We start from the raw sequence: 25,654 nt of genomic DNA, 5'->3' as shown, positions 1-25,654 counted from the left end.
CACCCAGCTAATTTTTGCTTTTTTTTTTTTTTTTTTTTTTTCTGTAGGGATAGGGTCTTGTCATGTTGCCCAGGCTGGTCTCAAACTCTTGGGCTTGAGCAATCTGCCTGCCCCGGCCTCCCAAAGTGCTAGGATTATAGGTGTGAGCCACCTCAGTTAGTTCTTTTTTAAAAGAATTAAAAACTCAGAGGGAAGAATAGTTGAGATTCTCCATTTTTACCATGGCTGAAACAGTTTAAATAAGGCCATCTGATTGCGTGTGTGGTATTGTATTCCACACAGTTGTGCTGGTAGGATTGTATTTCACTTAAATCACATGCTTTGAGAATGTTGCTCTGCTGCCAAAAGTTTATTGGTAATCAGTTACAACACAAAAGATGCAAAACGTAAAGCAGGGAATTTGCTTGGTGAGGTATACAGCTTTTGTTTAAGTCCAAAGGTACAGCTTGTCTCCACCAGAGGTCTATATTTTACTGTTAATGTTTGAAGTATACTGAATTCCCACAAGCTAATGAAAAATCAGACTGCTATGCCGGTAAGCATTCACTCTGTGAACTAATTTCTGCCAAACGGCTATAAATGTGTCCCCTGGTATGAAATTTAGGCGTTCTTTCCCATCAGAAAAGAGGCATGTGGTTTAGTCCCAGCCTCTTCATTTGAGTGACAAGCAAGCTGAGGCCCACCCGGAAGGGTCGGTTGCCCTGACTGAGGCCACACAGCCTAGTAAGTGGCCCCACTGGGCATCAGACCCAGGCTCCTTCTGCATCTCAGCTCAGGGTCTTCCCCACCAAACCCTGCTGGTTCTTGCTGAGTGGAACTCAGAGAGCTGCTGTTACTCCTAAGTGCCAGGCACTATCCTAGCACCTTACAAACATCATTGAGTTTTCATAGTAACACTATAGGGACAGTACTGTTAATATCACCTCCATTTGCTGATGAGGTACCTGAGGGCCAGAGGGGAGACGGCAGCAAGCCGAGGTCCCACAGTGGTAAGGGGCAGAGCTCGGTCTAAAGCAGCAGGCAGCCTGGTCCTCACTATGCCTTCATCACAAGGCTGAGCCATCCCTGGAGGCTGAAGCTCAGGGACAGACACAGAGGGAGGGCCAGAGAGATGGGCAAGCGAATGCTCCCCAGACCTTCTGGGGGAAGTGAGGTGAGGAGCCTCAAACCACAAAGGTTTGGTGGAAAATGGGAGGCTAGTGCTGGGCCCAGAAGGGTCAGATGCAAGAATATGCTGGGGAGGAGCCGGCAGTTCCCCCAGTGAGGCCTGATGGCGCCACTCTCCACTTCTGCTTGGCCCGTTGCTGGGCTTCTTTCAGGATTCAGTTTAAAACATTACCTCCTGACTGGGCACAGTGGCTCACGCCTGTAATCCCAGCACTTTGGGCGGCTGAGGTGGGCGGATCACCTGAGGTCAGGGATTTGAGACCAGCCTGGCCAACATGGTGAAACCCTGTCTCTACTGAAAATACAAAAATTAGCCAGGTGTGGTGGCGCGTGCCTGTTGTCCCAGCTACTCAGGAGGCCAAGACAGGGGAATCGCTTGAACCTGGCAGGTGGAGGTTGCAATGAGCCAAGATTGCGCCATTGCCCTCCAGCCTGGGCAACACAGCAAGACTCCGTCTCAAAAAAATATACCTCCTGCAAGAAGCCTTCTGTGATCCTTGGGCTGTGTCATGGCCTCCCTTCCAGCAGTCTGCATCCTCCTGATCTTCCCCTGCTGTGGCTCTCGTCACATGGCATATAATTGTCACTTGTTTGGGCTCCCGTGCTAGACAGGAACCCCTGAGGGACAAGTCTTGCCCATCTGTGTGGTCCTCTTTGCCAAGCACAGAGTCCAGCACCCCCAGAAATGTTTGAATGAAAAGTCTGAGGCAGTGATGAATGGGTGTACCGGTCCCATCTCTGAAGCCTTTTCTTCCCCACAACTGGCCTGTGTCGGAGGAGAGTCTGGGTTAGATGTTAGCAGGAGAGAATGCCTCCTTGCTTAGAAGAGCCTTGAATGCCAGGCTCAGATCCATTTGACCAGAAGAGCTTCCTGAGGTCTGGCCAGCATCTGTGGGTACAAGGACACCCCACAGATCCTGTGGCACCCACAGTTGCCTTCTCTAGCAGTGTTAGTAATACAGATCCGAGAGTCGAGTTTTGTTTTGGGGAGTTTTTTTTTGAGACAAGGTCTCAGTCTGTCGCCCAGGCTGGAGTACAGTGGTGCAATCTCAGCTTACTGCAACCTCTGCCTCCTGGTGTCAAGCAGTCCTCCAGCCTCAGCCTTCCAAGTACCCGGGACTACAGCCACGTGCCACCATGCCCGGCTAATTTTTTTTTTTTTTTTAATAAAAATGTCTTCCTAGGAGACATAGAGATGGGGTCTCACTATATTGCCCAGGCTGTTTTCGAACTCTGAGCTCAAGCGATCCTCCCACCTCGGCCTCCGAAAGAGGTGGGATTACAGGTGTGTGCCACCACACCCAGCCTATCCCAGAGGTTTTAACATACTCTCTAGACTATGTTCTCTGCCTGGGGACCTCACCCCCTAAGGAAGAATACCTTGGGCCAGTATCTGCTCTCTGGAATACCCTTGTGTACATTTCTGATGAGGTGCCTTATAGAGGAAATCCAAGGGAGATAGAAGGTGTAGCTCCATCTTCAAGAACTTCTATCCAGAGAGAGGAAGGAGAGGCGGGCCCACACCACAAAGGTGGAGAAAACTCACAAGCCCTCTCTGCACGCCAGCTTATTTGTTCCCAACAGCATTACTACAAGGTAGGGTGTCCTCATTTTTCAGATAAGGAAACAGCCTCTGAAGGGTTACCCAGAGTAAGGATGCATCTGCCTCCTTCATCTCTGTAGCCCGGTACCCGACACACAGTAGCCCCAGGCACATTCGGGGTAGAGAGACCCTGACCACATCCTGTGGAAGGGTCCAGAGCAGAGCCATCACAGAGGGCTTCCGAAGACCAGGATACCCTTGTTCCTGGGCTGCTGGGCTGCTGAACAGCAGGGAAGAGGAGCTGTGTGAACCTCGATTCCGTGTGACTTTATCTGGCTGCATAATAAAGAGCTTAGGTATTCAAATCTTTTCTTGGAAATCTCAAGTATTCCATTCGGCTGCCTCACAGAGTTAGGTAACTTTATTTACTCATGCTAAACAGTGCCATTTTCAGAGAGGAAATTATGCAATGTACTATGCAAATGTGGCATTCCGAGAGCAGAGATAAGTGTGGTCACCGATGCATTATAAGATGAGATCGTGTCTCTGGCAGCAGGGTGTCACTTGATAAGGGGATATGCCAGACTGTACTTGGAACTGCTGCTCCCTTGGACTCGGTTTCTGGTAATTATGTTTTCACCAAGTTGGCAAGCTGTGAACTGCATGTATTGAAGAAGTGGAACAAGGAGTGAGGCTTTTGCAAGTTGCTCATCCTTAAGTAGACTTCAGCAGTCAGAGAGGCTGCCCCCATACCTGTTCTGGACACATGGGAACAAGAAGGGTAACATTCTCATCCTCCATTCTCCCAAGAAGAGTCTTAAAATTTGACACGGGGGAAAGATGAAGACATGCAACTGGTTTTCTTGGCCACTTTATGAAAACCAGTCACCTCATTTTACTAGACACAGCATATGCCTTTCACACTGAGAGGAAGTAGGTGTGGAAAACCCCACCTTTGGAAGCAGACAGAGCTGAGCCCAAAGCTAGCACTTCCCCCAGCCTGTGGGCCCCTGGGGATGAGGCACCCAGCCTCCCCAAGCCTTCAGCTCCCTGCCTGAGAATGGCACTTTCAATTAGTTATTGCTCCTGGGCCATGTACCAGTCACAAAGACAGCCAACCTGTCACACAGTCACTGCTCAGATAGTTGCTGAGTGAGCCAGTGACAGATGTATCTACCTCTGTCTGTAAAGTGAGCATTGATACAGTGTCCTCAGTGGCCCTGAGTACCCTGGGAGACATGAAGATTCTGCAGGGTTAAGAGATTCTAGAAAGAGTCCTACGGAGGGCTCCATCCAAACTCTTTCCATTCAAATCCCTGCTATTCAACTTGGGAACCAAGTGGATTTTCACAGTGATGGGATCCTGTAGTCATCACACAAAAGTGATATAAAGGAGGCCAGAAAACTGATAATTTGAGTGCAGGTTCTGCATACTGACCAGTCACCTTGTGTCAAACCTGTTGTAATTTGCCTGAACTTCACGACAACCCTAGGAAGTCCATTTTCCCCTCAACATTTTATTTTGAAACCTTTCAAGCATACAACCAAGTTGAAAGAATTGTATAGTCAACACCCTCATACTTGTCTACTTGTCTTATCACGTATCTACTTTATCCACCAAACTTTTTGCAGCAGGGAGTTAGGGTCTCTGTCATCCAGGCTGGGGTGCAGTGTTTTGATCATAGCTCGCTGCAGCCTCGAACTGCTGGGCCCAAGTGATCTTCCCACTTCGGCCTCCCAGGCAGCTAGGACTACAGATGTGAGCCACCACACCCAGCCCAATCTTCTTTTTTTTTTTTTTTTTTTTTTTTCTTCCCAAGATGGGGTCTTGCTGTGTTTCCCAGACTGGGATAGCTTTGGCTATGTTAACCAAGCTGGAGTTTACAGGCTTAGTCTTGGTGCTGTAGCCTCAAACTCCTGGCCTCAAGCAATCCTCCTGCCTCAGCCTCCTGAGTTGTGGGACTGTAGTTGCATGCCACCACACCTGGCTTCTCTTCCTTTTTTTTTTTTTTTAAAAGATACTTTATAGGTGAGGAAGTGAATCTTTTTTTTTTTTTTTTTTTTGAGACGGAGTCTCGCTCTGTCGCCCAGGCTGGAGTGCAGTGGCCCGATCTCAGCTCACTGCAAGCTCCGCCTCCTGGGTTGACACCATTCTCCTGCCTCAGCCTCCCGAGTAGCTGGGACTACAGGCGCCCGCCACCTCGCCCGGCTAGTTTTTTGTATATTTTAGTAGAGACGGGGTTTCACCATGTTAGCCAGGATGGTCTTGATCTCCTGACCTCGTGATCCGCCCGTCTCGGCCTCCCAAAGTGCTGGGATTACAGGCTTGAGCCACCGCGCCCGGCTGGAAGTGAATCTTTTTAAAAATTTATTTCAAAGTAAATTGCGGGCCTCAGTACCCTTCTCCCCAAATACTGCAGCTTGCATATCATGAAATAGAGCTATAAAATTATTTTATTACCCCCCGCCTATAGATGAGACAACGGAAGCAAAGTCACATGCCCAGGTTCGCCACAGCTAGAAGGTGGCAGAGTTACCAGTCACCTTCAGGCACTTGGCCCCAGGCCCGGCTTGGACTTCCCCTGCATGGCTTCCCCTGCATTCAGACCTATGCTTCTGGGCGGGGAAGCGGAGCTGGAATGTGTTAGGAGAACACAGTTTTCTTAACAGTGCTCTGCCAGTTACTCTTGGTGGTGTGGGCAGAGGGGTGTGGAGAGGCGGCCGAGGCCAGGACATCAGTGTGGCACCTGTAACGGGAGGCCCAGTGATCACAGCTCAAACCTTAAAACCAAGCACTAGGTCCCAGTTTCCCCAGGTAACTGAATTTCAACAAATACCCCATTATCTCCATACCTCATTGCTAGTTTCCTTTGCAAATCCCAGAAATGCCACCAGTATATATTTTTTTTTTCCTCTTCGTATTAGAGGGTGCAGCTCATAGGCTTGGCAGGAGAAAGGTGCCAAGACCCACTCTCCATCCAGGAAATACCATACTTCACAACTGCCCCCTTTTTGTGCTGGGAAGGAATGCTTTAGGGAGCCACAAAGGAGACAAAGTAATTGATTGCTACTTGCAGCGAGTAACCCATAAGCTGTTGCTGGGTTGATGGAGAAATGGTTACTTAATTTTCTTCAAAGGATTGATTTGACTGTCAGGAGAAGCAGCCAACCTAATTGAGTGTGCTAGTTCACACCCTCGGTGGGAACAGTCTCAGCTCTTCTTTAATCTTCAAAGTGTCCTGGATTATGAAAGTCCCCCACTGGAGTTAGTTGAGGCTCGGGAAGGTCCAGATGTCATATCACGCTGTTCTGCCTCTTCCGGGTGATCTGTAGAATTTACCAGGGCCCAGTTCCTTGTCACTGCAGCTCTGCTGGGCTTGCACTGGAATCAGCACTGGCTTCCTTTTCAAAGCACTCAAGTTAGCTCCCAAGGAAACATGATTTTTTTATGCCCCAGAATGACTGCTGTTTTCAGTTTTCACTGGATTCTGACAGGGTGGTGACCTGGGAGAGATGCATTGCACTGTCCTCCCGAGCTGTTGATTGACCCCTCGGACCACCTAGGCTTCCTCTCCCCTCCACCCCGCAGTGAGCCATGACTCACCAGTACTCCCCAGCGGTGCAGTACTGGTGGCCAAGACCCCTCCTGCAGCTGCGTTCTGTCATCAGGGAGGCATGCGAGGCTGATTTTTCCCTCAAGTCACCAATGTAATTCTGTGCCACAAAGAACCATCTCCATCCCACAGAGGCTGGTGCCCCAAGTGTCCAGCAGCTTGGAAGGGCAGCCATCCTTCTGCTGGTGAAGCACCATGAAGGCAGGCCGCTGACCAGTCTTGCTAACTGATGGATTCTAGCATCTGAAAAGAGCCCAAGGGGCAGACACCCAGCTTCAGTCTCTCCTGCATGCCAGGAAGAGAAACTCTCAAGGGTAGAAGAGAGACAGCATTTCCTAAGCCAAAGAAGGAACTAGGTCTGCTGCTCAAAGAGGCCACCAAGTGCCCTGTGAAAGGGGGACCTTGCCAAGGCAGTCCAGGAGCATGGAAGTGGCTTCAGGTCCTCAGCCTCCAGGGAGTTAAACCCTTAGGGCTTGCCTCTTGAGAGCTCACATCATTTGACTGTCCTCTTGCCAGAACTAGGCATCTCCCACCCTCCGCAGCTAGTCCAGGTGGAGGGGGCACCAGGCTGTGAGGCAGACAAGTGATCTTCTCTCTGGCCTCACCCAGGGGACTGGAATGCCACGTTTCGATCAGCTTCTTCAGGAGAGTATGAAGTTCACATGGCCATCTGGCTGCATCCCTCGGCCACATATGTCACTCATCAGTTTGTGTCATTGGGGAAGTCACTTGACCTGCCGCAGTTTGTGTCTGCCTCATAGGATCTGGGACCATATCAAGTGGAAAGTTGGGGCTTGGCATATAAAAGCACTTTATAAAGGCTGATCTTGGTGCCAGCAACAGTTGTCATTGATAAAACTACTGGTTGCAGGCCGGCCGCGGTGGCTCACGCCTGTAATCCCAGCACTTTGGGAGGCTGAGACGGGCAGATCACGAGGTCAGGAGATCGAGACCATCCTAGCTAACATGGTGAAACCCCATCTCTACTAAAAATACAAAAAAATTAGCTGGGCGTGGTGGCAGGCACCTGTAGTCCCAGCTACTCGGGAGGCTGAGGCAGGAGAATGGCCTGAACCCAGGAGGCGGAGCTCGCAGTGAGCCAAGATTGCGCCACTGCACTGCAGCCTGGGCGACAGAGTGAGACTCTCTCTCAAAAAAATAAATAAATAAAAAATAACTACTGGGAGCGGGGGCCTTAATTCAAAACAGCCCTGAGTTTTTTATTTTTTTTTAGATGGAGTCTCTCTGTCACCCAGGCTGAACTGCAGTAGTGCGATCATGACCCAGTGCAACCTGTAACTCCCAGACTCAAGTGATCCTCCCACCTCAGCCTGGGACCACAGGTGTGCACTACGACTCCCAGCTAATTTTTATTATTATTTGTAAAGACGGGGTCTTGCTATGTTGCCCAGGCTGGTCTTGAGCTCCTGGGCTCGAGTAATCCTCCAACCTTGGCCTCCCAAAGTAATGGGATTACTGGTATGAACCACCTAACTCAGCCCTGATAATCTTTCAGTACATGGCTTTAGAGAACCAAAGCCTGGAATGGTGCTGCATCCCCAACTCCAGTGAAAGCCAGCGATGCTCAGTGTTTTTTGCCATCCCTGCACCACCCACAGGCGACTGAAGTTCCCCCTCACTCATCCCTGGTACCAGTGCAGACTCTGGAATAGAAACAAGTCAGGCTGGAGTGGATGTGTGGAGGGGCCAAGACCACAGCCCCTCCCTCACAGGTGCAGCCACGGGCCCTCCGGATCTCGTATCAGCTGTGGGCCCTGCTCTTGGAATTCCAGGGTGAGCTGGCCTTTCCCTCAGGGGATCAGTGTTCCCTGTTCCTCAGCCCCTCCTGACCTCTGATTAACCACACGTGCTTGAAAGATTTGCTAATGTTGACTGAATTGCTAATTTAAATTCCAGCTGTGGCCTAAAACAGGCTATTGGATTTCAAAGCCTTGGAATTCTGCTGGCCTGGAGATCCCCCTGTAAGGAAAAAGACTTCCATTCTAAATGCAGTTGGAGCCACCAATGCCAAGAATTAAATTATGGATTGGCATCCATATTTCATTGTGAAGGGATTATTTAAATATAGCAAAAGTCAGTCAGCCCCATTTATCGCTCAGTAATGAGCTACAGTCTGTCAGAGGGGGGTGTGGGGGAAGGCTTCAGCCCAGGAGCTAAAAGAACAGTTGATTGAGAAGTCCCTGGCCTCCAAATGGGAGCACCAAAAGACATTAGCTTCCTTCCATCCCATGCACAAATACTTCTTCAGCACCAGCCATTGCCCAGACCCCCTCCAGGGAGTATAGCAGCTAGTGATCCCGGTCGGGGCCCCTTGTTTTGGGAGCTTACAGTCTGGAGTGGGATGCTTCAACACAGTCAAGAATGGTGGGCACTGGGGTGGGGCTGGGGATTGGGGAAAGGTAGAGAAGGACTGGGAGAGCAGCCGGGAATGAGGGGTCAGGGGAGGTCTCACCGCAGAGCCCGGGGGGCCTGTGTGTCTTCCATATTCCATGACCTTACAGGAATTCTGAAAAATGAAAACCAAGATTTATTTTCTCCCTCTGAAGAGACTCATTTAGTCAAGAGTTTGCATTCAGAAAGCATGACTACCTTAGGCAGAAGGGTTCCAACGAGAGAGTCACGGCTCTAGCAATGTCATGGCACTTCCGAGCAATTTGACTTGTGCTGGGAGAACGCTACGACCCCTTCTGACAATGACCACCACCACCATAGCTTGGATCTGTGAGGCATGCTGGACGCAGCCCCATGCCCCTCCCAGATACCCTGGACCACCTGCAGGTGGTTAAGTGTTCTTCATATAAGGCAGAAACCTGAGACTCAGAAAAGGGAGGTGATCTGCCCAGGGTCACACAGTTTAATATTTGGCAGAGCTGGGCTTTAAACCCAGTCTCCACAGCACTAAAGCCCAAGCTCTTTTTATCAGGCCAAGTTGCCCTCATTCTGCACTTCATGGTAACAGCATGCTTTTTCTTTCATGCTTTTTCCTTTTCTCCTCTTCCTTCCCAGCATCTTAAAATTGTGTTGGAAAATGGTTGTACTAAATTCCCTTCATTCTGCTTAATACTCAGAGGATCTTCCGAGGTCCCCAAAACAGCCAATCCTGAGTTATTTCTCTAGGCTAGTCTTCTGAGATGCAGCATGTAGCTTCTTGGTGGTACTGAAAGATTTTTAGAATTTTAAATGTGCCTGGATATAGCACTAAAGTTACCATCACAATTATCTATTGCTGAGTAACCAACCACTTAAATTAACTTCATGGCTTAAAACAACTATGGGGGCCGGGCGCGGTGGCTCAAGCCTGTAATCCCAGCACTTTGGGAGGCCGAGACGGGCGGATCACGAGGTCAGGAGATCGAGACCATCCTGGCGAACACTGTGAAACCCCGTCTCTACTAAAAATACAAAAACTAGCCGGGCGAGGTGGCGGGCGCCTGTAGTCCCAGCTACTCGGGAGGCTGAGGCAGGAGAATGGCGTAAACCCGGGAGGCGGAGCTTGCAGTGAGCTGAGATCCGGCCACTGCACTCCAGCCTGGGCGACAGAGCGAGACTCCGCCTCAAAAAAAAAAAAAAAAAAAAAAAACTATGGGAATTCATTTTGCTAGCAAATGTATAATTTGCCCAGGGCTCAATGGGATTAACTCTGCTCCTCATGGCATCAGCTGGACTGTATGGACTGGGAGCTGGCTGTGGGCCTGGACCTTGGTTTCTCTCTGTGGGTATCTCCATGACTACTTGGGCTTCCTCACAACATGGTGGATAGGTTCCAAGAGCATTTTTATGACCTTGCCTCAGAAATCACAAAGCATCACTTCCATTGGAACTCTTTTGGTCTAGACAGTCACTGAGGCCCACTCAGGTTCAAGGAGAAGGGTAGACCCCACCACTTGATGGGAGGAGAGTCAAAGTCACACTATAAGAAGAACATATAGGTGAGAAATATTGCTGTGGCCATCTTTGGAAAGTATAGTCCGTAAGAAAATCCATTTCAGTGCCCCTCTAGTCTGTGCTGTGACACCAAGGAGAAGGTCTCAGATTCAGACTAGTTTGTCTTAGAATCTCTATAACTCAGATTTCCCTTTTTTATCAAAAGAGCAGGCATTAGGCTGTAATTTAATAAATGGTCTTTTCTCCTCTAATCAGTTTTCATGTTTACCTTAATGATGGTAAGTAATTCTATGTTTCCATTCATGGTAATGATAGGAAGTTTCCTTCTGAAATTTATTTTAATAGAATACAAATGTTTTAGAAAAATTAAGCATAAGCTCTCATTTGCTGCTATGAATTTACTCTCGCATGTGCGTACGAATAAGAATGTTCCTTTGAATGTTGTAGCAAAAACTTCTAAACTCTCTGAATGTCCGCCAGTTGGAGAGCTGTTAAATGATGTAGAGTTCTCCCTACCGTGGGAGAGAATGCAGCTATGAAAAATCACAAGGAGTGTCTCAGTGCCGATGTGCCATCAGAAAGTGTCAAAAGCACAATGCAGGCAGTGTGGGTGGCACGCCACCATTTAAGAAAGGAAATGGAGAGGAGAACATAGCCGCATGAGTACTTGAAAATGCACAGTGGACAGGTAATAAGAGTCCGTGCAGTGGTTGCCTCTGCAGAGGGGGACAGGAGACCCTTATTATCCTCTGTAAAAAGGTTTTATACCTTTTCAAATGGGAACCTAGGAATGTATTATCTAGTGAAAGTGGTGGATAAGTTTAATATTTTCAAATAAAATAGAATGGGTCAGGTGTGGTGGCTCACGCCTGTAATCCCAGCACTTTGGGAGGCCAAGGCAGGAGGACCGCTTGAGACCGGGAGTTGGAGACCAGGCTGGAGAACATAGCAATACCTTATCTCTACAAAAAAAAAAGATTACCCGGGCATGATGGCACACCTGTAGTCCTAGCTACTTGGAAGGCTGAGTCAGAAGGATCGCTTGGGTGCAGGAGTTTGAGGCTGCAATAAGCTATGATTGCACCACTGCAGTCCAGCCTGGGTGACAGACCTATCTCAATCAGTACATACATACATACATACATACATACGGCATGCAGCAAATTTTCTCCCCTCCCCAAAGAAAAATAAAAGGTAGTACCTGGAAGTAGGAGGGCCATGTCACCTTTCCTTAGAACAAGGTTCTGCTAGGAGGCATGTCATACCTTCAGGGCCCTGGGGACGATGGAGACATCTGCCATCCTACCTTTTGCCTGTGGGGTCTGGTTCCTTCCCAGAATGGAGGCTTGATCTGCATGGCCTTTCATGGTCTTTAGCCTCCCACCTGGGCCCTGAACTCCTCGAGGTGGGGGGCCAAGCCTCATTCTTAGTATGGGTACTTAGTGCCTAGTACAGAGCCTGGCCCCAGTGGGCACTAGACTGTGCACCTGCACGCGTGAGCTGAGCTGGACACCAGAGCTCTGGAACTCACAGGTCTGACTGTGAGAAGAACTCACACTTTGGACACAGCCACAGCTATGTCCCAAGGGTGCTGTCAGAGAGCTCTTGGCTTCCCGCCATCACCTGGTTCTCAGTGATTGTCTGTCATCTGCATGATCAGGCAGAGCCCAGCTGGCCAGCAGCTTGGCCTAGTGCTGCTCCCCACCCTTGGCTAGGCCTCATAAAGACCTGAGTCCCTTTGTGTAAAACTGTGGAAAGAGACTCACTTATTTCTTTATTCAATTTTAAGTGTGCAAATAACATACCTATTTTCCCTTTGGAAAATCAGAGCAGTGTGTAGAAACTAAAATCGGCCTGTAATTCCAGCACTTTGGGAGGCTGAAGTGGGAGGATCCCTTGAGCCAGGAGTTGGAGACCAGCCTGGGCAACATGGCACAATCCCATCTCTACAAAAAATTAAAAATTAGCTGGGCATGGATGGCACGTGCCTTTAGTCCCAGTAGCTTGGGAGGCTGAGGTGAGAGGATCACTCAAGCCTGGGAGGCCGAGGCTGCAGTAAGCCATGATCGTGCCCCTGTACTCCAGCCTGGGTGACAGAGTGAGACCCTGTCTCAAAGAAAAAAATAGAAAGAAAAAAAAAAAAACTAAAATCACCTTGGAGCTTCTTTTTCTACTCATCAGTATGTTCTTGAGACTTGGCTCTTTTGAACTCTCTGGAGAGCGAATTCATTCCATGTCGTTGCTCCTTGGTGTTACACAGAAGGAATAAACACATTTTAGTTAGGCTTTCCCTTGCTGGAAAATTGAGTCTTCACAGTCTCTTGGCCCACACGTGTGAGTGTTTTTCTTGGGAACATACCAATTGCTAGGTCATAGAATGTGAAACTTTCGGTTTTAATAAATAATGCTAATTTGTCCTTCAAAACAGCTATGCTAATTTATTCTCCCACTAGCAGCTTTTGAGAAATGCCAGTTTCTCTGCAACCTCATTATACCTGATGTTATCAGACATGTTTATTCTTGTCAATCCTATGGACAGAAGATGGTATTTTGCTTTGATTTGTTTCAAGGTTTCCCACAAGGATGGCTGTGTGTGTGTGTGTGTGTGTGTGTGTGTGTGTGTGTTTATTGGCAGTCCCCATTCCTGGCTGCCCCCTTCCCCTCATCTGTGAATGGCCTATGCAAATCCTTCACATTTGCTAGTGTATCTTTTGCCTCTTAAATCACATGGATGATTGATCTGATCATTGTCTTCTGATAATTTTCTTAATAGAATCCTAAGCCCCACACCCGTAGAATTGGAGGTTCGATGGGCAGTGAGATCTGGGGATGGTGGATGGATGATCAGGAAGCCTCATGTCACCTATCACCTGCACTGACCTCTCCTTGCCATGGCCACTCCTGAGTGTCAGGCAGGGAGGCTGCCACATACCACGACAGAGCCGCCTGCCACCAAGTCCTTCCCATGGTACCTTAGCACTCAGCATACTCCTGCCGGCTGCCAAAACGTACACATGAAGTCTGCAGGCAGAGGCTTTAGAAGGTGGGCCGAGTTGGATTCCATTCAGCAATTCTCTCCTGGATTTATCCTCGACCTAAGACACCATGGCAGTCCCAAAGTGACTAGCCCGTGTCCCCCAGGGCTCCACAGCCAGGGTGTGGAGCAGCCGAAGACTGGGGCAGGATACAAGAGTTCCCTAAAATGATACCGGAGGGGACCACAAAGGAGTCACCCCAAAATGGTGATCACCAGCATTTCCTTGATCTCCCTTGCGAATGGCGTTCACTTGTAATCCGTAGAAGCAGCTTCGTTTCTCCTTAACTGCCCCACAGCCTCTGAAAAGCGAGAGGCTCCCTCCCTGGGATCCTTCCTGTCTCACTGCTGTGGCCGCATTTTAGTTTTCTTATGAAATCTCTCACTGTGTTGTCACAGGGCTTTGATGTCTCAGTTACATTTCTGAAAGCTGTTCTGTTCTGGGGTTTTATCCTTCCTTTTTTGTTTTTTGTGGTGGAGGTGGCAAGTCTTTCTTCCGCTGAAGCCCCTCAGGCAGCCAGGCTCTATGAGGGAGTCGCACTGCCTGGGACAAGCCCCACTGACACTGACACCTATGACTGTGTCCGTTTTCCCAGATCAAACTCTCAGATGCACTTCTTTTGTGAATGTGGAAACAAAGTAGTCAAGTTGTCCTGTGTAGAGTGAGGAAAGGGAAAGGAGAGGAGGGGGAAGGAGGACAGAAGCAGAAAGGAAAGAACATGTTTATTGTTTTTGTTCTATTTTTAAAGAGCAATTTTTAAAAGATTCCCGTTGAGAAAATGCTTTAAGTTTTGTTTGTTTGTTTTGAGACAGGGCTCATCACTGTCGCCCAGACTGGAGTGCAGTGGTGTGATCACGGCTGTCTATAGCTTCAACCTGCCTGGGCTCAAGTGATCCTCCTGCCTCAGCCTCCTGAGTAGCTGGGACTATAGGCACATGCCACTACAGCCAGCTAATTTTTCTACTTTTAGTAGAGATGAGGTTTTGCCATGTTGCACAGGCTGGTGTGGAACTCCTGGGCTCAAGTGATCCACCCATCTCAGCCTTCAAAATTGCTGGGAGTATAGATAGGCATGAGCCACCGGCCCCGGCCTGTTTTAAGTATTGAGTAAAGAAAACAAACCCTACACTACCACAAAGAAAATGTTTGTAAGAATGAATATGATGACTTCCTTTTTTAATAATATAGAAGACTAGTCATCTAGAGGGTCATCCAATATGGAACTAAAAATTTATCCTAAGATATACATATTATTATACATTTTATGTTAATATAATACATTTCATACTATATTAAAACACACATATTTTATTTTAATTTTTTTTAGAGACAGGGTCTCACTGTGTTGCTCAGGATGAACTCTTGGGCTCAAGCAGTCCTTCCACCTTGGCCTCCCACAGTGCTGAGATTACAGGCATGAGCCATTGTGCCCAGCCCTAAAATATATTTTTTTAAAAATATTTTCAAATACCTGAGTGGACTGTTGGGAAAGGAAAGAAGATTCTTGCTGTAGATAATAAGAAAGTACAACTGGGCCAGATGTGGTAGCGCATGCCTGTAATCCCAGCATTTTGGGAGGCCAAGGCAGGCAGATCACTTGAGGCCAGGAGTTCGAGACTAGCCTGGCCAACATGGTGAAACCCTGTCTCTACTAAAAATAAAAAACATAAAAAAATAGCCAGGGGTGGTGGTGTGTGCCTATAATCCTAGCTACTAGGGAGGCTGAGGCAGGAGAATCACTTGAACCTGGGAGGCAGAGGTTTCAGTGAGCTGAGATCGTGCCACTGCACTCCAGCCTATGTAACAGAGCGAGACTGTCTTAAAAAAAAAAAAAAAAAAAGGTACACATTCAATAAAGCCTATCCGGTGCTGGGATTTGCTATGGGGGCACCTGGCTGACTCCAGGGGTCATGTGCTAGAGAGAATAGAGGGAAACACGAGGCCTGTAAAGACCGAGAGGCAACTGGGTGACATCCAGACGAAACCAGAATCTCAGACAGTTTACACTGTTGGAGGATTGAACACAGGCGTATGTTGCTGGGGGTACCCGAAAAAGGAAAGAAAAGTTTATCTAAATTAAAAATCTGTGCTTTTAGATCAGGATGAAAACTAAAAACGGAGAGGGGGTAAGTCCTTGTAGAATGCATGAGCCCAAGTTTGTAATTGCGTGTTTTGGCCAGAATTGACCCTTCCTTGTTACCCTTCTCCTCCACCAATAAAGTTGAGCCGAATATCTGGTTAAAGTGCTCCCAACAGAACCTTTTGGGGTGTTGGAAGTATTCCACAACTGGGATGTAGTAATGCATAGCTGTAAATGTACTAAAACTCAGCACTATCCAAAATAGTGAACTCATGGAGTCAACCCAGGTGCCCATCACTGGTGGACTGGATGAAGAAAATGTAGTACATATACACTATGGAATACTACACAGCCGTAAAAAAGAACGAAATCATGTCCTTTGCAGCAACATAGATGCAGCTGGCAGCCTAAGCGAATTAATGTGGGAACAGAAGACCAAATACCACATGTTCTCACTTATAAGTGGGAGCTAAACATTGGGTACTCATGGACATAAAGGTGGCAGTAGGAGACACTGTGTACTGCCAAAGGCAGGGGGGGGTGACAAGGGTTGAAAAACTATTGGGTACTATGCTCAGAAAAAGAAAAAATTACTAAACCTCAAACTGTATACTTAAAATAGGTACACTGTATACTTAAAATAGGGGAACTTTATGGTATGTAAATGATAGTTTAATAAAACTGTGAAGAAACAACAAAACATCTCACCTACCCTCTTCTAATCAGAGGCTTGTTAATGTTTTGCCACATTTTCTCTGTACTCATGTTTCTTTGTAGGGATACTTTTTTTTTTTTAAAACAAACTCATGGTAATAACATTTTTATCCTCTTTCATTTAAACTTATATTTTCCACAGTCATTGCAATTATTTGTCAAACATGATTTTTAACTTGGGCTTATTATATGTGTTTCAAAAGTATGTCTTGAATACTTTTCTCATTTTAAAATAATTTCAAACAGTAGAGTAGAACATAGAACAAAAATGAAAGTTCTCCCCTTAATACTTCTCCCACATACACACTCCTACCCCCAGTTCTCACCTCGCTCCTCATGGGGAACCACTGTCCACAGTTTGGTTAAACAATTTTTAAATGGGTGTATAATTTTGCATCTGGTGGGAAAAAAAAATCTACTCAAATAGTTCTCCTGTTTGGGGACATTTAGGTTGTTTCCGGACTGAGCTCTCTCATTTAAAACGTAAGTGGCAGAGGATTACATACACCAGTAGACTGTAGATCTAATGGTCCTATGTTACTCTGGTGATTTCCAAGTCAAGGGTAGGCATTAAATCAGACGTTAAATTTGGGGATAACTTTCTTTTTCTTTTTTTTTTTTTTTTAGACAGGGTCTCGCTCTTGTCACCTAGGCTGGAGTACAGTGGTACATTCATGGCTCACTGCAGCCTCTACCTCCTTGGCTCAAGCAATCCTCTCACATCAGCCTCCTAAGTAGCTGAGAGGCTAATTTTTTTTCTGCTTTTTGTAGAGACAGGGTCTCACTATGTTGCCCAGGCTGGTCTTGAACTCCTGGGCTCAAGCAGTCCTCCCACCTCAGCCTCCCAAAGTGCTGGGATTACAGGCACGAGCCACCACACCCAGCTAGGGATAACTTTCAAGTAAGAGAAGGAACCTAGCATATGCAGAGGACTCCTGTGCACAAGACCTCATGCTTTTCCCGCCTTTTCTCATTTGACGCACCAACCAATTCAAGATAAGGGACATCATTCTCATTTTACAAATGGGAAAACTGGTTCTGAAGGGCCAAGTGCCATACACATCCAACGCACATCCACATACAACAGTGCAGGGCTTGGCTCTAAATTGTCATATGCTGAGTTGAGGGCTTGGTGATTCTCTCGTGGCTCAGGGGACTCTTGCTTTACTGCCTTTATTAACTAGGTGAACTCAGTTTAACCATTTACTTAATTAGGTGAACTCAGTTTAACCATCACAAGTAGAAACTGCCATCAGTCTTTAAAGAAGCACAGAAATGTTACTGAGGTTCTTGGTTTAAGTAAGTTCCGTTTGTCTATTTTTGGCTTTGTTGCCTGTGCTTTTGAGGTCTTAGTCATACATTTTTTGCATAGACCAATGTCCAGAGAGTTTTCACCTAGATTTTCTTCTAGAATTTTTGTAGTTCTGGGCCTTACATTTAAGTCTTTAATCCATCTTGAGTTGGTTTTGTATACAGCAAGAAAGAGGGGTCCAGTTTCATTCTTCTGCATATGATTATCCAATTTTCCCAGCACCATTTACTGAAGATGGTATTCTTTCCCCAGTGTATGTTCTTACCAGTTTTGTTGAAGATCGCTTGACTGTAAATATGTGACTTTATTTCTGGGCTCTCTATTCTGTTCTGTTGGTCCATGTGTTTTTCTTTTTGTTGTTTTTTGAGACAGGGTCTCATTCTGTCACCCAGGCTGAAGTGCTGTGGTGCGATCTTGGCTCACTGCAGCTTTGCCTCTCAGGTTCAAGCGATTCTCCACCTCAGCCTCCAGGGTAGCTGGGACTACAGGCACACACCACCACGCTCAGCTAATTTTTTTTAGTTTTTGGTAGAGACAGTGTTTCACCATGTTGGCCAAGTTGGCCTTTAAGTCCTGACCTCAAGTGATCTGCCCACCTCGGCCTCCTAGAGTGCTGGAATTACAGCCATAGCACCCAGCCTGTATATCTGCTTTTATACCAGTACCATGCTGTGTTGGTCATTAGAGCCTTGTAATTTGAAGTCAGGTAGTGTGATGCTTCCAGCTTTGCTCTTTTTTTGTTTGTTTTGAGACCAAGTCTCTGTCACACAGGCTGGAGTGCAGTGGCGTGATCATGGCTCATTGCAGCCTTGAACCCCACTGGGCTGAAGCCATCCTCTCACCTGAGCCTCCTGAGTGGCTGAGACTACAGGTGTGGGCCACCACACTCAACTAATTTTTTGCATTTTTTGTAGAGGTGGGGTTTTGCCATGTTGCCCAGGCTAGTCTCCAGCTCCTGAGCTCAAGCGATCCTCCCTCCTTGGACTCCCAAAGTACTGGAATTACAGGTGTGAGCCACCACACCTGGCCTAGCTTTGCTCTTTTTGCTCAGGTTTGCTTTGGCTATTTGGGCTCATTTTGATGCCATATGAATTTTAGGATTTTTTTCTAATACTGTGAAAAAGTTGGTATTCTGATAGGAATTTGCATTGAATATGTAGATCGCCTTGGGTAGCGTGGTCACTTTAACGATATCATTTCTTCTGATTCGTGAGCGTTGGATGTGTCTCCATTTGTTTGTGTCATCTTCAGTTTCTTTCTTGGGCTGCTGATTGTTTTGTTGATGTTTTGGTTTGGTTTTTTGAGACGGAGTTTTGCTCTTATTGCCCAGGCTAGAGTGCAGTAGTGCAATGTCGGCTCACTGCAACCTCCACCTCCCAGATTTAAGCAATTCTTCTGCCTCAGCCTCCCAAGTAGCTGGGATTACAGGTGCCTTCCACCACAGCCAGCTAATCTTTTGTAGTTTTAGTAGAGATGGGATTTCATTATGTTGGCCAGTCTGGTCTCGAACTCCTCACTTCAGGTGATCCACCTGCCTTGGCCTCCCAAAGTGCTGGGATTGCAGGCATGAGCCACTGCACCCAGCCATGCTGGTTGTTTTTAAGCTACGGTTTGAGCACCTAATATGCAGTAAGCAATGGACAGATGCTTTATGTCCTTTTATGCTTTATATCAGTCCTTACTAGTAGCAGTTTGAGGGAGTGAGCATTATCTTTATTATCCAGATGAGGGATCTGAGGTCCAGAGAGACAAAGAAACTTTCCCAGCATAACTGGCAGAGAAGGGACTCAGACCTAGGTCTGTGTGACTCTAGGCCTGGGCTCTAACCACTGAGCTCTGCTCCTGGTAGAATGAGAGTCAGCTTTGGTGTCTCTATCACCCCGGGCAGCCAGACTGTGCCTCATTCTCTTCTCACCTTCCTCCTCCCAGATAACAGCGACTTGATTGCATGTACAGTGATCACCAAGGATGGCGGCATGGTCCAGCGATTCCTGGCTGTGGATATTTACCAGATGAGTTTGGTGGAGCCTGATGTGTCCAGGCTTGGCTGGGGAGTGGTCAAGTTTGCAGGCCTATTGCAGGTAAGATGGCCAGGAGCTCTGGAATCTCTTCTCAGTTAGCTACAAACACACATACACACACACACACACACACACACACTTATCATCTTTATCATTAATTTCTAATGATATTATACAAGGTATATGTGAACAAACTGTCACCCAAAAAAAAGCTAAAATATCACATAAATGCTCATATATAGAGCAAAGTCCTTTTTGACCAAAACCCTCAATTCTTACACCTCCCCTCCACAGGAGATAACCTTTATTATCAGTGTGACCTTTCCAGATCTGTTTTTCTGCCAAAGGCATATATAAATGTAACTACATGTACTATTTTTTAAAATTATATACATATACTTGAGAGTGTATGTGCGTGTTTTTTATGATATCACATTGAATATGTTCTAAACTTTGCTTTTTTCATTCAATAGTATGTCTTGGAGAGCCAGCTACATTAGTACACGCAGACCTCCTGGTATTCTTTTTCACTGCTGTGTGACTACAGCAAGGCATGTTTAACCCATACCCTGTCGACTATTTCCAGTTTTCTGCCTTTCCAGACGGTACTGCCATGAACGGAATCACTCTCACTCCTTTATGCATTTGGGCAAGATTTCCCTAGGCAGATACCAAGAAGCTGGGGTGTACTAATTTTAAGTGTTAGTAGATACTGCCAAATACCACTCTAAAATGATTGTTGCCACTGGCATTTTTGAGAATTCCCTTCCGCTCAACGTCAGTCCAGCAGAGCTAGGCTCTAACTTGCCAAGTACCAAGCTGGGGCTTGGGTTTTGGGGTTTTTTTGTTTGTTTGTTTTTTGTTTTTAATGTTTGCCAATGTGGGCTGGGCATGGTGGCTCGTGTCTGTAATCCCAGCACTTTGGGAGGCCAAGGCAGGTGGATCACTTGAGGTCAGGAGTTCGAGACCAGCCTGGCCAACACGGTAAAACCCTGTCTCTACTAAAAATACAAAAATTAACTAGGCATGGTGGCAGGCACCTGTAATCCCAGCTACCCAGGAGGCTGAGGCACGAGAATCGCTTGAACCCAGGAGGCGGAGGTTGCAGTGACCTGAGATCGTGCCACTGCACTCCAGCCTGGGTGGCACAGTGAGACCCTGTCTAAAAAAAAAAAAAAAAAAAAAAAGTTTGTCCACGTGATAGATGACTAGTATCAGCTCTTTGAGTGAATAAAGCAAAGAATCAGAAGGGTTGAAAGCAGCCTCCCAGCTCACCCCTCTGCCATACCCTTTGTACCCGGATGTCCAGCCGACACTTCATGCCTGAGCTTTGCCCTACTTCAAGGCAGTCCATTTCTTTGCCAGCCAGCCCAAGTTTCTGGAAGGGCCTTGCTCATGCTGCCCCATCTCTGCCTCGCCACAGCCTGACCTGCTGTCTGTGTCCTGCTCTCTGCGAGAACCACCCACATACTTGAAGCTGCTGTTACAGCCTCTTCCCCAACCTTCTCTTCTTCAGCATCTTTCTATTGTAAAAGTGTCTTTTACAAAGTATAATGTAAGAAACAACTTTAGAAGAATCTTTCATTTAAGAAAACACTCCATGGGTCGGGCGCGGTGGCTCAAGCCTGTAATCCCAGCACTTTGGGAGGCCGAGGCAGACGGATCACAAGGTCAGGAGATCGAGACCATCCTGGCTAACACAGTGAAACCCCGACTCTACTACAAATACAAAAAATTAGCCGGGTGTGGTGGCGGGCACCTGTAGTCCCAGCTACTCGGGAGGCTGAGGCAGGAGAATGGCATGAACCCGGGAGGCGGAGCTTGCAGTGAGCCGAGGTTGCGCCACTGCACTCCAGCCTGGGTGACAGAGCGAGACTCTGTCTCAAAAAAAAAAAAAGCACTCCATGCAAGACATTGTCCATTAAGTGACTTATGCTTATCTATCTAGGCTTTACCTAGGCTTATGATTAATTTCCATTAGAATTTAGTGTCGGGCAAGTGTTTTCCTCCCCCAAAGAATTAATATGTGTCTTCCATCAGACAATGAAAGCCACATAAACCTTTTTTTTTTTTTGGCCGTCTTCCAATGGATACTATTTGTCAGGTCTTTACTATACCACACTCCCTGCTTTAAATGTGGAATACGTCATCTAATCCTTACTGTCACGTTTTGATGGGGATGTTGTCTCCAAAGAGCCCACGCCAAATGTAATGCCTGAGAACCACAACCATCTTCCGCTGTGAGCCTTTTCCAACGTTGTCCCCACCTCCTTTAACATTTCTGACTTTTGTGTTCATCCCCTCTCAGGCTTTTATATCAGATCACCTCAAACCTTCATGGGAGTAGATTCTCTATGCAGAATCCGTTCTGAGGTTTTAAACTGGGTTTGTCTTTTAAAATTCGCTACATGTTCGTTTCTTCTCCATCTTCAAAACACAGCTTCCTTCAAATCTCTGCTCAGTGACTTTCCCTATTCCTTTCTTTTTTTCTTTTTTTTTTTTTAATTTGAGACAGAGTCTCGCTCTGTCACCCAGGCTGGAGTGCAGTGGTTTGATCTCTGCTCACTACAACCTCTGCCTCCCTGGTTCAAGCGATTCTCCTGCCTTATAGCCTCCTGAGTGTCTGGGACTACAGGCACACACCACCATGCCTGGCTAGTTTTTATGTTCTTAGTACAGACTGGGTTTCACCTTGTTGGCCAAGCTGGTCTCGAACTCCGACCTTGTGATCCACCCACCTCGGCCTCCCAAAGTGCTGGAATTACAGGCATGAGCCACCATGCCCAGCCCCTGTCCTTTTCTCAGGATTAACTTTTCCCTTTGGGGACCAGAAGTTTCTCAAAGGCATACAAATGGTTGCCAACGATGTCCCCTTCTTAGAAGAAATAAGGAAGAAATTGAGGAGTAGATGAGCAACTATATCTAAGATCATGCCAGATGGTAGTAGTAATTTTGGTTCATTATCTCTGACTTCTCAGAAGTAAGAGTTTGCCTGTTGTATTTCCTGTGGCCCCTTGAAGAGGCTTGTATGGGGTACCCTGTTATTCATGAGCTGACCCAAGTCCTCATGGAAAACAGGCACCAGCCACCACCACCAGCGTTCGCTCCTTTGGGGTACTCTGTGCCTCCTCCTACACTGTCTTCTCCCACTGGGTCTGGTCTGCCTTGTGCCCATCCATGACTCTGTTGGACTTGGGAGGCTGTTGATCTTAGATCAAAAGCAGAGTTGAATTTGGAGACCTCTTTCTAGATGCCTCATGATGCCACAGCTCCTAGCCACCCTCCTCCCAAACCCAACAAATGCCCTTTCCTTTGCTTCTCACTATGCAGGACATGCAGGTGACTGGCGTGGAGGATGACAGCCGTGCCCTGAACATCACCATCCACAAGCCTGCGTCCAGCCCCCATTCTAAGCCCTTCCCCATCCTCCAGGCCACCTTCATCTTCTCAGACCACATCCGCTGCATCATCGCCAAGCAGCGCCTGGCCAAAGGCCGCATCCAGGCAAGGCGCATGAAGATGCAGAGAATAGCTGGTGAGTGGCTGGACCCTGGCAGGGCGTCCTCTGACACTTGGCGGGGCAGGGCTTTCTGTAGTTCTCACATTGACCTTGAGAACCCCCATAGCAAAGAAGAAGATACCTATGATTCAGGAATTGTTTTATATGAGTACAAAGAAGTCCCATTTCCTGGGTGTTTGATTTCTGGTGAGTTTCTAGGGCTGCATGGAAGAGAAGAGGAGCCCTCCCTAGCAGGCAGGAGGCCAGCAGTAAGTAGATATCGGTGTAGGACCACTCTTCTCAGCCCTTCACACTGAAATTCTCAAGCATATGTTAACAAAGTGCTTTGACATTCCTCTACCACCTCCGATCCTTAAAATAACTCTGAAGTTCTGTAGGGCCTGCTCTGCCCGTTTTACAGAGAAGGAAACTGAGGCTCAGGGACTTGCCCAAAGTCATGCAGGCAGAACCCACAGGCAGAACTTCCTACTCTAAACCTTACCCCTTCCTCCTTCCCTTTCCCGGTTCTTATAAAGAGGCAGCCCTACTTGGTGAAAGGCTGGAACCCTTGGAAGGAAGTTATTTTACATTTCACGGGGTTTGTGGTGAATTTCTGAGGAAGCCCAACACTGCCTAGTGTTAGGAAGGCCAAGATTTCTTAGAAGCAAAGGCACAGAAATGAGAGAGATGCATTCATTGGGCAGGAAGGCAGGGCTTTCTCCTTGGCGTAGGGGGAAGGCATTGTCAACTCCTAAAATTTCAAACAGTCTTTCTCAAGATACCCAGTGCCATTCAGTTCAGGCACCAGTGGTCATCCTGGTGGCTGCTGAGAGGATTTTAAGCCCACCTGGGGATGTGGGCATGCTTTCTCAAGGGATAACTTTAAAATAAGCCCTTGGCCAGGCACAGTGGTTCATGTCTGTAATCTCAGCACTTTGGTAGGCCAAGGCGGGTGACTCACTTGCACCCAGGAGTTCGAGACCAGCCTGGGAAACATGGCAAGACCCTGTCTCTACAAAAAAATACAAAAATGAGCCAGGTGTGGTGACACACGCCTGTAGTCCCAGCTACTCGGGAGGCTGTGGCGGGAGGATCACTTGAGCCTGGGAGGTAGAGGTTACAGTGAGCCATGATTACACCACTGCACTCCAGCCTAGGAGACAGAGTGAGACCCTGTCTCAAAAATAAACCCTCAGAGGGCCAGTTTCTGGGCGTTACCGATGCGATGATTTAGTGTGCTGATTTGCACAGTCCCACGTCCCACGTCGTCCCCGTCTCATTTCTCACTTAGCTGAAACTTGGCCTACAAAATCATTACTGAAGCATTTTGTAATGTGCAAAGTGACTTAAATCATTCAGCCCTTTCTTTTAAGATTTATTTTCAGGGAGTTGTTTCCCCCGCCTCCCCCCCCGCCATGTAAAGCAATTTCTCACAGCTGGCATGAAGGCCAAATACTTCATTTGAAAATTGAGAATTATGCTGTAAAGTGGCTGTTAGAACTAACGCCTTGGGTATTTCTTAAATTGATTTTAAAAAGCCCCTCCAAATGGATATATAGGGAGATTTATTTATGGAAGGGAGGACAGTGGCTAAGACAGATAAACACCTACTCATAGTTACACATGTACATGCACATACATATTTTCACATGCTCCTTCACATGTGCAGATATACGTACACACATATATGTGTGAACTCTCTGGGCAGACTCGGCCCCACTTGCTTGCAGTCTGAAACAGCCTTTGTCAGGGTCCTTTACACATGGAAGCTGAGAATCCAAAGTAAAAATTGACCTAGCATCCATTCCACTCGAGGAGCATGGGCTCCTACCCCTTTCTCCTTGGTCTCAACCTTGGCCTGAAGCCCTCACTTGGCATCTGCTTGTGCCTTGAGCCTCAGTGGGATCTTTGATGTTCCACTGTTCTCTCTAACTCAAGGCTGCGTGCCGCCCACTTGGCATCTCTTAAGTGACGTGCCTGGCAGGGCCACAGCCACTACAATGTCCCCCAACAAATTCTCACCACCCCCCTCTATCCCACATGCTCAGAGTGAACCATGCTATTGTTTGACCGTAGCCCTCCTGGACCTCCCAATCCAGCCCACCACTGAAGTCCTGGGGTTTGGACTCGGCTCCTCCACCTCCACTCAGCACCTGCCTTTCCGCTTCTACGACCAGGGGCGCCGGGGCAGCAGCGACCCCACAGTGCAGCGCTCCGTGTTTGCGTCAGTGGACAAGGTGCCAGGTGAGCCAGCCCCCTGCCCTGCTCCGCAGCTCGTTCGTCATGGTGGGCGTTCAAGGGCTTTCTCTCTGTGGAGCCTGTGTGAGCTGCCCTTCCTCTCTCAGAAGCCCAGTCAGCTGGCAGCACCGGCTTCTTAGAGTTTATCAAAGCGCGGCACGAGATTAAACCCAGCCCCCAAAATAAATTTTGACTTTCCCTTTAGTGTTTGGTTTGGTTTTCCAGAGATTTGTTGGGTATGTGGAAGAACTTCTCAGAACTGACTAAGAAGTTTCTTGGAAATTTCTTGGAAACATTTAAATGATTAATGATGAAGTTGTGGGACAGTAGTTTCCTTCTCCATGTGAGATGACCAGAAAGAGAGAGTGTGTTTGGTTCTGATTACAACCTCCTGAAGAAGTGAGACTTCAGAAGGAGTGGACAGCTGGCCTGTGGACAGCAGGGCCTTCTTTGTCCACTCCTTCCATATGAGGGCATCCCCTCTCACTTTTGCCAAAGGTCATCTCGAACCCTCCTCCTCCCCTC

General features: G+C 47.4%; 1 protein-coding gene across 7 annotated transcripts in view; it reads left to right on the top strand.

Moving 5' to 3' along the window:
- Positions 1 to 25,654, top strand: part of CLEC16A (C-type lectin domain containing 16A) — a 237,525-nt gene that overhangs the window by 154,093 nt on the left and 57,778 nt on the right. For all 7 annotated transcript variants that reach the window (XM_033235753.1, XM_033235752.1, XM_033235751.1 and 4 more), the window contains 3 exons: positions 19,301 to 19,452; positions 22,723 to 22,927; positions 24,968 to 25,135. In XM_033235753.1, the coding sequence (XP_033091644.1) occupies positions 19,301 to 19,452; positions 22,723 to 22,927; positions 24,968 to 25,135 (525 nt within the window). The remainder of the gene's footprint in view (positions 1 to 19,300; positions 19,453 to 22,722; positions 22,928 to 24,967; positions 25,136 to 25,654) is intronic.

This window comes from Trachypithecus francoisi, unplaced genomic scaffold, assembly GCF_009764315.1.
Source record: "Trachypithecus francoisi isolate TF-2019V2 unplaced genomic scaffold, Tfra_2.0 Lachesis_group15, whole genome shotgun sequence".
NCBI classification, from domain to species: Eukaryota; Metazoa; Chordata; class Mammalia; order Primates; family Cercopithecidae; genus Trachypithecus; species Trachypithecus francoisi.
Note: the sequence above shows the minus strand (reverse complement) of the source record. Positions and strands in the feature narration are given on the sequence as shown.